General features: G+C 41.5%; 4 protein-coding genes across 4 annotated transcripts; 2 read left to right on the forward strand and 2 right to left on the reverse strand.

Annotated features, from left to right (window-relative positions):
- On the reverse strand, positions 1–2,800 carry LOC115699585 (transcription factor VOZ1). Its single transcript, XM_030627072.2, has 5 exons — positions 2,545–2,800; positions 1,978–2,226; positions 1,690–1,860; positions 1,047–1,560; positions 1–805 (listed from the first exon to the last, which is right to left on the reverse strand). The coding sequence occupies exons 2-5, from the start codon at positions 2,200–2,202 to the stop codon at positions 375–377; spliced, it is 1,341 nt and encodes a 446-aa protein (XP_030482932.1). The 5' UTR covers positions 2,203–2,226; positions 2,545–2,800; the 3' UTR covers positions 1–374.
- Positions 2,801–2,814: 14 nt separating this feature from the next.
- On the forward strand, positions 2,815–4,541 carry LOC115723991 (uncharacterized). The gene is made up of 2 exons (XM_061103396.1): positions 2,815–3,172; positions 3,676–4,541. The coding sequence occupies exons 1-2, from the start codon at positions 3,169–3,171 to the stop codon at positions 4,539–4,541; spliced, it is 870 nt and encodes a 289-aa protein (XP_060959379.1). The 5' UTR covers positions 2,815–3,168.
- A 780-nt stretch (positions 4,542–5,321) lies between these two features.
- Positions 5,322–6,487, forward strand: LOC133030602 (uncharacterized). The gene is made up of 3 exons (XM_061103397.1): positions 5,322–5,552; positions 5,644–5,982; positions 6,404–6,487. Exons 1-3 carry the CDS (start codon positions 5,322–5,324, stop codon positions 6,485–6,487), a joined length of 654 nt encoding a protein of 217 aa, XP_060959380.1.
- Positions 6,488–6,710: 223 nt separating this feature from the next.
- LOC133030603 (uncharacterized) lies at positions 6,711–11,246 on the reverse strand. Its single transcript, XM_061103398.1, has 6 exons — positions 10,761–11,246; positions 9,290–10,189; positions 8,517–8,878; positions 7,914–8,421; positions 7,085–7,599; positions 6,711–6,979 (listed from the first exon to the last, which is right to left on the reverse strand). The coding sequence occupies exons 2-6, from the start codon at positions 10,187–10,189 to the stop codon at positions 6,838–6,840; spliced, it is 2,427 nt and encodes an 808-aa protein (XP_060959381.1). The 5' UTR covers positions 10,761–11,246; the 3' UTR covers positions 6,711–6,837.
- Between the last annotated feature and the right edge of the window lie 3,782 nt (positions 11,247–15,028).

The following is a 15,028-nucleotide window of genomic DNA, read 5'->3' on the forward strand; positions in this document are numbered from 1 at the left end:
GAGCAGAATAAACCGTTCATACTTAGAATCAATTTACAATTAAAACTGCTGTTTTGCTTATGATCTTACTGTACTATTTCTCTCCATCTCTCATCTAGATTCCCTAGTATCTTATTAGAGCTAAGTCCAACATAGTGTCAACTACACAACGATGAGATGACAAAGCTCTAACCTGATTTGCTTGGCATTAAAAAATCTTCCATTCTCTAACCAAACACAGCCCAGCTGTAGTAGCCAAACATGAATTCTCTAGTGATGAGAACTCATCTGCAGATGAATTGATATAGGACTGAGACTTTTCAAAAGGAAACACAAATATTTCAATTTTCCTCTTGAACTGTTTATCGTTTAAGGAGTATAAATAAATTACTAAATTACTTTTGAGTAGTATTAATTTTGGTCATTGAAGAATTTCCATCATCTATAGGAGCCTCAGCAGTGAGCCTTCCCATCTTTTTCTGCAGATCCGCAAGTGAATCATTCAACCCTTTTCCTTTCGGACTTCTCTTTCCTTCAACAAGTTTGAGCTCCAATCTATATAATGCACATGTAGTGTAGTTGTTGATCTCATATTCATATAGATGCCATTCATGAGAGGTTGAAGGCTGTGGATCCATGTAATATGACCTCTTCAGTCCCCCAAATTCCTTCATGACTTGCTTCCTTGATTCATGCCAACCACGCCCGTTGTAATCTGGCAATCCCCTCTGTTTTCTATTTCCACTTTCAAATGCCTTTCTAGGCTTATCAAAAAAGAGCCATTCTCTAAGTTTTTCACCCTGTAGGAGAGAAAGATCAAACAGTTCTGCAACATGGAAGGAGAGCAATTAGTTGAAGAAAATGAAAAAGAGGCCATGTGACTGCAAACTATATCAGAGCAATAACAATAAAGGAAACAGAAAGAGTGAACTGCATCACAGCATCACAGCATCAAGCAGCATGGTTTAAATAGATATGCACATGAGATTGTCACGAAATAAAGTACCAAAATGGCTGTTTAGCAAGAGGGGATTAAAAAGAAAATATGCTCTACGTTATCGACTTACCAGGAGCATTCCACGGGCATTTTGTATTAGCAGCTCCTTCACACTCTGGGATTCCCACCTCCTTTCCCTGTATCTTCAAACTAAGAGCAGAAAACAGCGGACTATCCTTCATTCCGATGCCAGTAGGCCGTAAAACTGGAGCTATGCCTGGAACACCTTCATTTAAGGCTAAAACTGAATGACAACTACTGCAATAGTCCTGGCACCATTTCGATCCCTGTGCAGGCCTAGAACAGTCCCAAAGAGCGCATTTTGGCCCCATGAATGCAGAGGGTGGAGGGGAAATATCAGGAAGAACATTGGGTAAAGGATCTTGTCCACACTGATTTATGCTATTGGCTCCAACAATAAGCCCTTGACTGAAGTCTTGATACATATCAAACTGTTGATGCTCCAGTCCAGTAATCAAATTTGAATCATTTGGCACTGTCTCGTGAAAATCTAAACCAGATCCTTTAAGTTCAGGAAATCCTTGAAAACCATGATCTTGTGGTTCCTTATTATCAAAGTAGTCCTGAAAAAAGAAAAGCACCCATCAATCACCATTTACATACTGCGGCGGTGTTATAACATAATAATCATAATAAGCAAGCTCAAATATAGCACAACATCTACTCAAGATAGGAATATGTATTTCTTTTACCAGTTCAAACGCCGAAAAATTTCCAACATCAAAGTTTTCAAGATTAAGCTCAGGATCAGGCTCAGGCTTAGGATGTGGGAGTTCTTTTAATGGACTAGTTGCATCGTCCTCAACATCGTATTGTTGCAGAAGTCGAGCTAACTCTTCAGAAAACGATCCAAGGCTACCGCCCTACTCAATACAATACACTACCCACATTAAAACTTGAATACCCAATAAAAATTAGAGCCTAAAAGAACAATCATTAGAAAATTGACATTGTAATTGAACTAAGTTATCAGAACATACAAGTAAAGAAGATGCTGGGGTTGGCTCACTGAGCTCAACTTTCCATTCTCGTAGCATCTGATGGACCTGCTCCTCAAAAACAGCTATGTCCCCAGGTCGACTGTCTTTCCTAGCGGACTCGAGATTTGAAAAAATTCTCTGAAGATCATCGACACGGTGCTTGGTCTTTTCCTTCAAATTCTGATGAGACACACTCTCACACTTACTCTTAGAATCATTCAACATTGATCCCAATACCCTTGGAAACCTCTGCAAAACCAGTAAGCAATAATCCATTCAATTTAACCGCCCAAAGTTCAATATCAGAAAACAAAACATGCATTGAGCACTAAACCCATAATTCATCAGGAAAAAGAAAGAAAAAACAAAATCCAAGCAATCAGTCTAAATGGAATTCATAAAAGCACGTGAATAAACAAATATACACAAAAAAAAAAAAAAAAAAAAAAAAAAAAAAAAAGATTTACATAACTTGGGATCGGCGAATAATAGGATAATTAGACAACAGCGAAAACAGGAACAACTGTAAATTGAAGTTTGATTTAAAAGTGTTCCACTGACTCTTACCGGAGAAGGGAGTGATTCAATTTAGGGCAGAGATCGTATGAAGACGTAGGTGGAACCCAAAGGAAATTTGCCAAATTGCAGCACCATAAACACTTTTTTTTTGTGGGTTCTTCCTCTTTGAAACCTACAAAGAGGAGAAATGTCGTACAAATAGTTTACTACGACTCAAGAATCAATTTTTTTTTCCAAAGTAAATGTTAGGGATTTCTTTGGATTACGGCTTACTTTATTAATATTTTCCAAACAAATATATTTTATGTTATAGGGAAATTTGACATTTTATGCTTAAAAGTTAGAAGTGGTGTTTAATTATACCACCCTCCTAAAAATTTTGTAACTATCCTAATCTTTAAGTGGACACCCCAAAATACCCCTCTTCAAACCCCAAAGGCAGCCTACTCTTTCTCCCTCTTTCCCTCTTCACGCTCTCTCTCTCTCTGTCTCTCTCTCTTCACGCACTCTCTCTCTCTTCACGCACTCTCTCTCTCTTTCACTTTCTCTCTGTTTCTCATTTGCTCTCTCTCTCCATCACTGCCGCCGACGGCCACCGTGAACTCTCCCTGTCCCGGCCGACTGCAACCTCCACCATTATCACCCTCAACCTCCACCTCACTCAACAAAGCAATGGGTAAGTGTTTTTCTTAGTAAATAGTGTAGTTTTTTGTTGAATTGCATGGATCTGAACGTTGTTAGTTGTAATATGTGACTTTTGTGTCCTTGAAATGGAGGTAGAGTTTGTGGCTAACAGTCTGTGTTTTTCTGGGTTTTTTTGGTTTTGGCGATTTTATGCGACATCATGCGATGTGTTGTGCGATGCCATGAGAAATCTGAGGTTAGGGATGACATGATTAATTTTGGCGACTTTGTACGATTATTGTACGATTGTATATGCGATATTAATGTTTGGCGATTTGTGTGCGATTTAATTTGCGTCGTTATGCGATTTTGTTGATTTCCAGATATTGTGCGACTTTATGCGATTTCTTTCCTTTGTTGTGCGATTATTGTGCGACATCATAACTGGTTTATTTTATGCTAGCTTAAGGCGATGTTGTGCGATACTGTGCGATAGTGTGTGCGATATAGTATGGTATTTTTAAATGTAAGTTTGTTTGTTTTTCTTTGGGACAGATTCATCTGTATTTGTGCCTGTACTGTATGATGGCGTTTGGACTTTGGAGGGTTTCAACTGGGTATTTGATTCCTCAAAAAGTAAGACATTGATATTGGACATTGACTGTACACTGAAAAAGTTGCATGAAGTTTTGCATGAGGAGTTGGAGGTGGACCCCTTGGTGTTTGAATTGAAGTTAGAAGTTCTTTACATGTACATGAAAGGCACTAAGTTTCCACCTGAGGTTTTAGTGAAAGATAGTCAACTACGAGTGTTCTTGAGCATGAAGGCAAAAATGAGTGTGGACAACTTGTTGCCACTATTTGTGACTAAGGTGAAGAAGAATGTGAATTTGGAGCAGACTCCCCGAAATGTAACCCCTAGAAGTGTTGTTGGGACCTTTGTCCCAGAAACTGATCTGGGGGTTGGTTTGGACGAGCAAGTTGGCACTAATGTAGATGATGAGAGAGTGGGTATCGAATTTCATCATTCAGATGAGTTCGATGCTCCCTTTTACAACAATGATCATGTGGTTGATTTGGGTGTGGATGATGATGTGGCTGCTGATGTACCTCCCCTGAGGATGGAACTAACTCCAAGCAACCAAGTAGAGCGACAAAGAAGACCCCCCCGTAGTGAGAATCGCCAAACACCAGGAACTAGTAGCAGTCGGCCAGGTCCTTCTAATAGTGCTCCTGTATCTGAATTTGAAGTTTCTACTAAATTCAAACCTCTTGTGTGGACAAGGGAAGACATAGAGGAAAATAATGTGTATACAACATCTCTTAGTGGTACGCCTTCAGGGGAGATATATCTTGGCAAGTTGTACAAAAACAAGGAAGAATTGAAGAATGTAGTTGGTAGGTATGCCTTTGAAAAATAATTTTGAGTGGATGGTAAGTAAGTCCGGCACTGATGTGTTTTACGTTACTTGTAAGGATGAAAATTGTAAATGGAGATTAAGGGGGAAGAAGAAGGCACTTTGTGACATGTTTGAGGTTACTGTGTTTCACAACGAACACACATGTAACTTGGATTCTAGACATTCTGATCACCGACAAGCAGCACCGTGGGTCATTGGTCACATTATTAAGAACAAGTACACATCAGATGGATCTAACTACAAGGCAAAAGACATACAGAGGGATATGTTTGATGAATATGGCATCAAGATGAGTTACGAGAAAGCTTGGAGATGTAGAGAGAAGGCAGTTATGTACAAGAGGGGTACTCCAGCAGAATCTTATACGAAATTATATGGTTACTTCTACATGCCGGAACGAATAATCCTGTGCACTATTACCGACATTGTCGGCGAGGATAACCGGTTCAAGTATCGTTTCGGTCACTCGATGCTTGTAGGAAGGGAATTAAGTATTGTCGTCCTGTGATTAGTATCGACGGAACATTCTTGAAGACGAAGTATGGAGGAACACTGTTAGTTGCCGTTGCGTACGATGCAAACAACCAATTGTTTCGGTAGCCTTTGCAATTGTTGACAGTGAGAATCATGACTCTTGGAAGTATTTCTTGCGAAAGTTGAAGGAAGCCATTGGTCGGTTGAAAATCTTATGTTCATATCGGATAGGCATCAAAGCATTGAACATGCCGTTGATGTTGTTTTCCCGAAGCATGCCACCGTGCATGCTTCAAGCATATTACTATGAATGTCAATCACAAGTTTAAGATCGATGTATGCAACAAGCAAATATGGCTTGCGGCTTACGCATGGAACAAGACGGAATGTGATAGGCATTTTGAGGTCTTGAAACAGATGGACCCCGCCATTGCTACATACGTCGAGCAAATAGGGTTTGAAAAGTGGGCTCGTCCTTATTGTCCGGGCGATCGGTACAACATAATGACAAGCAACGCCGCCGAAAGCTTCAACAAGGTGACGAAGAATTCGTAAAATATCCGGTAACTATTTTGGTTGACTTCATCGATTCACACTTCAAAATTGGTTTGCTTCTCGTCTCGAAAAGGCTAGTAAGTGCGCTACTCCTTTGGCTACTACTTTTGAAAATGATTTAAAGGATCAACACAAAGATGGTATGTTCAGGAGTGTCCTTCGTAATGGTGCCCAATTGTTCAACGTTGGTACGAGTCCTCAAGGTGAGAGAGGTGGTGATGTGAACTTAGTGGAGAGAACATGCACTTGCGGACTTTTCCAAATGCTGAAAATCCCTTGTCCACATGCATGTGCCGCAGCAGTTAGTCAGAATGTGAGCGTGTACACACTTTGCTCTCCATATTACACTAAAGAAACGTGGAAGAAAACCTACGATGCCACAATTAATATTGTTGGCGAGGAGGATGAGTGGGTACTACGGAACATATCAAGAACATAAGAATCGGGGTACCAAAGGAGAAAAAACCGCAGGTCGGCCTAGGAAGAGCAATGCGGGTAGAAGACCGACGAAGCGTCGACCGTCTAGTGGTCGTGGTAGTGGAACCTCGTCATTGTTCGCTATGTCACGGTTCGGGGCACAACGAGCTACATGCAAAGCTCGAGTTTGAACCATTTCTCCAATTTTTAAATGAATATGTGTTGTATTGCCGGTTGTTGGATATTGTGCTTTTTTCTCCTAGATTAATAATTTTTTGGTTTGTTTACCGATTTTAGGCGACATTATGCGATTCCGTGCGATTTGTAACTGACAGGAGCTAGTTTGTAGTTTGTTTTGTATTTTTTGGCGATATCCTGCGATTATTGTGCGATTTTTGTGCGATGTTAACTGACAGGATCTTGTTTTTTGGTTGCTCGTTTCTGTATTGTCTGGCGATATTTTTGCGATTATGGTGCGATTTTTGTGCGATGTTAACTGACAGGATCCTGTTTTTGAGTTTGCTTTGGTTCTGTATTTTTGGCGACATTGTGCGATTATGGTGCGATTTTTCTGCGATGTGAACTAATCTAGATTTGTTAGTTTGTGTATTTTGGCGATATTATGCGCGATGAATGTGCGATTTTAATGCGATTCCTAGTGAAATAATTTATCAAGAAGTCATCTTCTCACAGGATTTATGAAAAATTTAAAAAAGAAATAAATTGATACAAGCAACAATTTAAATAGCTTTAAATTTACTTGTTATATATAAATTTGGTGAGATTATAATACAATTACAAAAGGGGAGTTTATGTGTACAAGATTAACATTGCAAAAACCTACAAAAAACTACCACGTTAAGTTCTGGTAAAATAGGTCCACACACCACCTATGTCTAAAGGTGAGCATGTTATCATCATGCACATGCTCCAACGACCGATCCAGCATCAAGTGCTCAATGTGCTCCATGGCATACATTCCACAATTGCCACTAAAAAAAAAAACTAAATATTAGCAACAATTAAGTTAAGTAATTCATAATGGAGTGCAAAATTAAATAAATTACTCAAAATATACAAAAGAAAAAGAGATTCACCTGCTGTTCGTTTGTGGTACAACCTCCGAGGTAGCTCGTCTATAATGGAGGGGTAGGAGCTGACTGAGATCGCCCAACTCCACCGGATGTACATAATTATTGTATTGGAAATAACCGCTATCTCGAATTAGATTTGCAAAGAGCTCGCTGTAAGGCTTCAAATATGACTCCATGGCTGCCTCAACGGTGGCACCGATATCAGAATCATATACAATGATCTCCCAGTTCTCGATATCCACCTCAACTGCCACCCAGTGGCGCTCTTTGGGAAGGTGCAACACAAAGTATATGTACTCCTGCTTCTCCCAACATGGCAAGTATCTGTGCGGTATCCCCTGCACGTAACTCATGACGCTCTCATCCCATTTCATCTTGCTCCTGTCACCCTCACACATATTCCAAAACATGGAAAAGAACTGTGGAGCAGATGTGTCCAAAACTACACCTTTTCGGGTGTAGACTTCTGGGTACAGGGTCCGTCTTCTTCTCAATAAGTGCGCCATGGCATCAATTTGCTGTGTTCCAAATGAAAACAGTTAGAAAGAAGTCGCATAAAAGTCGCACAACGAATCGCAGGAAATCGCACAGCAAATTACCAAAATTGTTTCAAATAATCGCACAACAATCGCACAAAAATCGCACAGTAATCGCGAACCAACATAAATCAGTTTATAATCGCAAGCACATCGCACATAAATCGCATAAAGTCGCATAAACCAAATTACATATAGAGTAAGTATAAATCGCATATAAATCGCATGTAAGTCGCATATAAGTCGCACAAACAATAAAAAACACAATAAATTAATTCTGTTAAGAAATAACTTACAGCATCTTCGAGCCATTCGTTCAGCACCATCAACTTCACGAACCACGATCTAGTGGCTTCGCCAGTGTGAACATCCCTAGGACGGCCATTGTCCCTAGCATAAGTGATCCACTTACGGAAAAATTTTAACAGCCGGGCGTCCGCCGGTTTCAGGGTGTCTACTACCACGGGCCCATGTCGTTGTTTCTTCTTCCCAGCAGTGTAGTCATTCAAGAAAACCGGCTTGCGCTTTCGCCTAAGCCTACAGAACTCCACTCCATCTGGTGGCCCCTGCAACTCTTCCACATCCTGAGATTCAGTATCACCCAGCGAAATGACAATGGCGTTTGCAGGAGTAGAAGGAACGTCACATGCGTCAGGTTGCCAATCTTCTGGGTAGACATCATCATCATCATCATATGTCGGCGGTGATGGATGTACCGTCCGTAATGGCTCGCCGTGTCCGATGGATGTGTGGGGTCCGATTGTCGTGCCGCCACGATGGTTGTGTCGGCTCCGAAGGCTGCTTCTGTAACAAACTTATCACGGTCGCAATTTGATCCATGATAAGATTCTTCATCTCTTTCTGACTTCTCTTGAAGTCAGCCTTCATCTCGATGCAACGCAGTCAGAATCGCAACTTGTTGCGCTTCTACCTTCTCCAACCTCTTAGCCAACAAGAGGTAGTTGGAGTCATTGGCTGGAGCAGAGCTTGGGGGCACAGTGGCAGGCGTTGGGGGCACGGTGGCAGATGTGGAGGCGTCTGGTGCTTCTTTGGGTGGGGATGGTGGAATAATTTTGGACTTTTTCACATAATCCGCCACCCGTTCGGCTTGGGTCTGGAATGCGGTCGAATCTTGCGCCCCGACTTGCGTTTCTTCGACCTCATCCAACCCCATTTCCACCGTGGGGACCTCACCCTCACAATTGCTCTTCCAATAGTCCACCTCCCAATTCCTAGGATACAGAATTTGAAGAACAACCATCTGGAAAAAAATATATATTAATTATCGCACAAAAATCGCACACACGTCGCATAAAATCGCAGAAAAGATCAGGTTTGTTTAAAACACAAAAAGCATATTAAACTCGCCCAAAAATCGCAACAAAGTCGCATAACATCGCAGAAAATAGCAGAATCCTATTCAGCATAGTGAAATCGCACAATAATCGCACGAAAATCGCATAAACTCGCAAAATAAAACAGTTGCAAATGAAATAGGTCTAACTCGCACAAAAATCGCATTGACATCGCATAAACTCGCAAAATGAAACAGAGGCAAATGAAAGACATGTTCAAATCGCACAAAAATCGCATTAAAATCGCATAAAATCGTTGTAAAGCACAATTTAGCAAAAGAAATACCAAAACAACAAAGAAAGTCAGATTGACATACCCTTTTCTCGAATAGGGTAGCGACATCAGGTTGCTTGACATCATGTTTCGTAACTGTGTTGGGGGTGCTCCAATTCAACATTCGAGGGAATCTAGTCCCTCTGCACTGCCCGTACTTCTTCCCCAAATCTTGCATCACCTCAAAGGCCCAGTATTGTAGCGCCGGTGCATATCCGTAGACATTGTACTTCGCCTCTGGTTGAGTAATTTTTTTCTCCTTCTTCCCTTTCTTCTTATCCTTAGTAGATTTATCAAGGTAGTTCTTCCTCAGGTCAGTCATACTTTTGGCTGTGGATGACAACAACTTCTGATATGAAAGAAGGCCCCACGGATATTCGAAGAACTTCTCCTCGTTTTCTACTAACTTCAGCATATCCGACCATATATAAACACCCTCAGCCCTAGATAGAAGCACTCCTTCAACAAATGCACACAGCCCCAGCTTGTACACGTCGTCGGCCACATCGCACGCCTCAAAAGCTAGCCAAAGGGTTTTGAAAGTGACCCGTTTGGCATTATTGAGGTAGTCCCGCAATATCCGATCAGACTCACATAGTGTATTCAATTCTTCAGTCGAGGGGCCACCGCTCATCTTCAGTCCCGTAATCAATCCAAACTCAGATCTTCCAAATCTGGCCTCGGTTTTACCCACGTAAAACCACACTTCATCATTCTTTACCTCAGTCACTTTCATTTTCCTCAACAGTAGTTGATGCACAATCACCCCGGAGAATTTCAGTTCATTCGCATTCCAAAAAACTCCAAAAAGAGTTTCCTTCACCCTCTCGGTCAGGTTAAAGGCTTCAAACTTTGCTTTAATAGAAGCAAAGTACCCATTTCCTCGGTAAGTGATACGCCCAGGAAAATGCTCAGCCAAGGGGAGAATGAGTTCTGGAGCCATCTGCAAATACAAACAGGAAGATTATTAATCGCACGTACGTCGCATAGAAATCGCATAACAGCCAATGAATAACATACAACATCGCACAAACTCGCACATAAATCGCACATTAATCGCACACCGGAAATAATCCTGGTTGGCAACATATTTGAATATAAATCGCACACCATCGCACAAGGAATCGCTAAAAAATCGCACAAATATAATAATTGCAAACACAATAGCTATAAAATCGCACAAAGTCGCACAAGAAATCGACAAAAATCGCACAAATTCAACAACCCAAATGCAGCAGTCAACTATCGCACAAAATCGCACATAATCGCACAAAAATCGCACAAATTCAACAATCCAAATGCAGTGCTTATTTTGTATCCTTAATCGCACAAATATCGCTTACACGTCGCCCAATATCGCACAAAATAAAAAAAACCCCAAAATCTATCTCCCTAAACTCAGTTTCTTCCCCAAACTCTAAAATTGATAAATTTAAACAAATACATTTCAGTTATATCACAGATGCACAATGTATATGATAAATTGCAAAAAAAAAGTTAAGTTTAGCCCATACCTGGTTCGTGGATTGTGCTTGGGACGATTTCTCCTCGGAGTGGGTCTCGTGTGGGTCGTGTGGGTCGACTGCGTCCGTTGGGTCGACTGCGTGCGTTGGGTTCGCCGTTCGTGTGGGTCGTGTGGGTGGACGGCGTGCGTTGGGTTCGACGGTTCGTGAGTCCACTGGGTTCGTGGGTGGTGTGGGTCGACTGGGTTCGTGGGTCGTGTGGGTCGGCTGGGTTCGTCTGTCGTCTGGGTCGAGAGGTGGTGATAATGGTGCGGTGGTGAGGTGAGAGAGGGAGACAATGGTGCGGTGGTTGGGTTGGCTGAGTTTGAACCGAGAAAGGAAGAGAGACAGGAGAGAGAGGGAAGTTAGAGAGATTGGGGGGAATTGAAATGATGGGGGTATTTTTGGAAGACAATTGAAACATAGGTATATTTTTTTTATGTGTTATTATTTGGGATAATTAAACACCATGTTTAATTTTTAAGCATAGATTATCAAATTTCCCAATATTTTATTCAATATATATTTATTAAATATATATTTTTTTTGAAAAGGATTAAATATTTATTCTTAGTATTGTATTATATATAAAAAATAATCTAAATATCTGTCAATTTTTTTTTCAGCATAATTTTGTGTCACCTATTAAAGAAAATATCAAAATATATATTTATATATATATTAGTTAATTAACTATACTAACATCATGAAAGTGTAAAATTTGTAAAATAATCACATTTGTTTATACTAGTTATTAAGAAATAAAATGTGCTTCGCGTGTAGTTGTATTTTCTTATTAATAATTGTTTATCGAGTTTTTTGGCAACCGTCCTCTTTTTTGTACCAAAAGGCCGACACTAACAGAGCAGGCCTACTAGCAAATCTAGGACGGGGGCTAGGAAAGGGGAAAGTACAGAATAAGCCGCTGCCATCTTCGGTGGATGGCCCCCTATCTCTTAATGAGTCCGTCGACTCTTTTGAGTTTTAGAAGGTTTATTAATTAAATAAGTGTCTGGAGACATTTGTTTTCATGTCTGGTGTTCTTTGTCTTTTTTTAGTGTAGATCTACTCCGGTGCCTACCATGAGCACCGGGCTAAGGTTGAGCAACTCAAGCCCCTCGTTTTTATTGTCCAAAGACACCACAGCAGAATGGTTTGGTTGAACGTAAACACCGCCCTACCAAATCCGTCGAATGGTTTCACTCCTCTTTTCCCCCTTCTGTCAGTTCCTTGTCAGTCAGCAGCTGTTCACCGTTGGATCTCGCCAATACAGCCCCCTATAGTTTTCGTTACCGAGATATCTTTTTTTTTCATTGTTCCTAGGGATTTATTGGGTAATCCGCTCCCATGCTGCAAACAGTCAAATCTGAACTAAACCTTGTCGCTCTTCTTTCTTTCCTCGCGGGCAGGAAGCACACCAGCAGCGTGCGTTGCGTGATTCTACTGTGTTTTTTGCACTTGACTGGGTGGTTGTAAAATGCTACTTTAATTTCTGCAACAAGTAACAGCAGTTTCTTATCATACACTCTTATTCTTTGAATGAATGAATGAATCAACAAAATTAGACTCCTAAACTAGCCTTCTCTGTATCTTCAAAGACAGCCTCACATTTACCTTAGAGCAGATTCAGTCCCATTCCATTGCTTGGGCGGCAGCAGGGACTCTGAAAGTTCATGTGAAGAGGTTAGTGGAAGAGATCATGTTTCCGGGGTTGGAGTCACCGAAGTGGACGATAGGTTGGGTAGAAGGTGACGACCCTAATGAATCGACTATGAAGGCGGCTGTTAGCTACATCAGCGCTCAAATTCCTTCATCCCTCTGTCCTTTATAGTCGTAAAGGGCTTCTCAGAAAAGGAAGGAGGCATTCGAAAGGCCGACCACTATATCATAGGCCTTCTGGGCGTCTAACCGCGCGGAAATGGAAAATCTCGAAATAGGGTTGTTTCCACGCATGTTCTTGAAAAGGATCACTTCACGAGTGCTTGTTCCTCTTCTCTCCTGCGGGAGACGAATCGAAGAAATTAGGTTAAGAATCAAAGCCTTTAAGGAGTTGGAAAGGTGAAAGGGCGGAAAACCAGAAAGATAGCCCATGCGGCTTCCACAGAAACGGATTTATCACAATCCACAAGGTCTCCTATTAGCCCCAGAACGCTAAAAAGGTGGGGGAACAAGAATTGTCACAATAGGAACAAAAACCACCGACATGTCAAGATCCAAATTAGAATTGGTTCCTGGTCTTGGTCACCAAATCACGATCGTTATGGTATGAAGTAGGAGATAATTCCTCCGGAAGTGCTGGTTCGAATCCGGCTCGTGACAAGGCCTTTATTGTTTATGTCCTATTACTGCTATTCCCGTATACCTGGAATTACTGTGAGCCCTTCCAGTATTTGATGTAACACCTTAGACAAGGAAGCTATAGTAATATTATGACTTCATCTTTAGGTAGCGACTCATGTCGATCCGAATGAATCCTCCTTTCCACGGAGGTAAATCTAGGCCCGCTAGGCAAGAGGATAGCAAGTTACAAATTCTGTCTCGGTAGGACATGTATGGAGAAAAATAGATCAATAGGAGTGTGGATCTTCTGAGATTTGGAGAAGGAGATAAGGGGCCCTGAGACTCAAGAGCTTCAGACAATTGATTGGATTACCAGCATTCACTTGCAACTCGTAGAGGCTTTAAGTCTGAGAATGGGCTACAGCCTGGAGATGTACGGTGGTGAGAGCGTGCATGAACTGACAAACTTGATTGACGGCATAGCAAATGTCAGGTCTGGTGAGAGGGAGGTACTGAAGGGCGCCAACAATACTACGATATTCTGTTGCATCAGAGAGAGGAGCACCATCGTATGCAGAGACTTTGTCGCATCTCTTCAATACGGATACAGTAACGATCATAGCAATCTCCTCTGGTACCTACTGGTACGTCAAAATCCAATTGGTCATAAACATCGTAAGGTCGGAAGCTTTGCCAGGAAGCTTCTACTTGTTGAAGCTTTGAAGCCCCTAATTCCAAAACACAACAATAGACTTTCTTTATACTATAGGTTGTATAGGAAAAAGCTTATCTTTGATAGCGGTCATAGGGGGGTTCAGAAAAGATCTGATCGTAGATAGAGACTTCAACCTGTGCGGGGGTAGGGGCGGATGTAGCCATGCTTTCCAACATGAGCTTCTTCTGAGCCCTCAACATGGCAAATGAAGCCAATCTTCTTGGTTGGTACGGACCAGCTCGGGGCTTGCTTTCGTAGGGTCCAAATGCTCCAACAACGGGGCTAATGCCGACTCTGATCTTTCCTTTGCTTCTCTTGAGCCGAATGTGGGATTGATCCTTTCTATGGGTGTGACTAATTCGGCCATTTAACAAAGAAAGACGGACTCTCCTGCTTGAACTGATAGCTATTTTTTCTTTCCTCCTGGCCAACTCACTTGCACGGAGAGCTTACCCGCTTTCCTAACCTTAGCACTTCCAATGGCAAATTAGACTCCTAAACTAGCCTTCTCTGTATCTTCAAAGACAGAAGTACACATCACAGGAAAAACAAACCCAAAAACAGAAGCAGAAGAGGAAATACTGGTAGATGGCTAGCAGATTAGCAGCAAAGTAAGCGGGGCGCGGAAGCTACCGTGCCGAGCCACTAGTGGAGTGGTGAAGGAGGCCTACTATACGTATACTGGATTAGTAATCGGTTAAATAAAAAAATAAAAGAAAGTGAACTATTTATTGTAGTTGTTCAAATAATAAGAAGTCTTGTGAACACTTTGCTGACAAGACGTGTTTGTTTTTCTTCAAACCCCCAATCCGCTCTCGCTCGCCGCTACTAACGGGGTCTCGGTTGATTTCCCTTCCTTTAGCTACTCAGATGTTTCAGTTCGCTAAGTTTTAAAAGTCCAAAGAGCGCAGACTAGCCACGGAGCTTGGATACGGTTTCCCGATCGGAGATCCATGGATCACAGACCTGAACGCAGAAAGCCTTCCACTGGCAGGCGATCATGTTTTTCACAGGATTTATCGTTACTCATGTCAGCATTCTCACTTCTGATATCTCCAGGTGTTGTCACCAAAAACCTTCCCCGATTGACAGAACGTTCCGCTACTGACACTTGAAAAAGCAGCTTTCAAGGTATTTTTAGAGCTTAAGAAAGTAATGATGGTGTAAATAATGAAATGACACACAAATTTTTTTTACGTGGTTCAAGCGTTAACTATCCTTAATCTACGAGTCTATTTTATTAGGCACGTCGGTTGATGATTGTTTATACAAATACAAATACAAT

The sequence above is a fragment of the Cannabis sativa genome, chromosome 8, assembly GCF_029168945.1.
Source record: "Cannabis sativa cultivar Pink pepper isolate KNU-18-1 chromosome 8, ASM2916894v1, whole genome shotgun sequence".
Taxonomy (NCBI): Eukaryota; Viridiplantae; Streptophyta; class Magnoliopsida; order Rosales; family Cannabaceae; genus Cannabis; species Cannabis sativa.

What these genes read in the sequence shown, in the direction of transcription:
- LOC115699585 (XM_030627072.2), bottom strand. Translation starts at nt 2,202, where the DNA reads ATGTTGAATGATTCTAAGAGTAAGTGTGAGAGTGTGTCTCATCAGAAT. An exon ending in ATTTTTCGGCGTTTGAACTG is followed by an intron (nt 1,561 to 1,689) that starts GTAAAAGAAATA and finishes TTCTTTTTTCAG; the next exon opens with GACTACTTTGATAATAAGGA. An exon ending in ATGCCCGTGGAATGCTCCTG is followed by an intron (nt 806 to 1,046) that starts GTAAGTCGATAA and finishes TCCATGTTGCAG; the next exon opens with AACTGTTTGATCTTTCTCTC.
- LOC133030603 (XM_061103398.1), bottom strand. Translation starts at nt 10,189, where the DNA reads ATGGCTCCAGAACTCATTCTCCCCTTGGCTGAGCATTTTCCTGGGCGT. An exon ending in CAAGTTGCGATTCTGACTGC is followed by an intron (nt 8,422 to 8,516) that starts GTTGCATCGAGA and finishes AGTTTGTTACAG; the next exon opens with AAGCAGCCTTCGGAGCCGAC. An exon ending in GTACCACAAACGAACAGCAG is followed by an intron (nt 6,980 to 7,084) that starts GTGAATCTCTTT and finishes TTTTTTTTTTAG; the next exon opens with TGGCAATTGTGGAATGTATG.
- LOC133030602 (XM_061103397.1), top strand. Translation starts at nt 5,322, where the DNA reads ATGAATGTCAATCACAAGTTTAAGATCGATGTATGCAACAAGCAAATA. An exon ending in CCGCCGAAAGCTTCAACAAG is followed by an intron (nt 5,553 to 5,643) that starts GTGACGAAGAAT and finishes CGTCTCGAAAAG; the next exon opens with GCTAGTAAGTGCGCTACTCC. An exon ending in TTGGCGAGGAGGATGAGTGG is followed by an intron (nt 5,983 to 6,403) that starts GTACTACGGAAC and finishes GTTAACTGACAG; the next exon opens with GATCTTGTTTTTTGGTTGCT.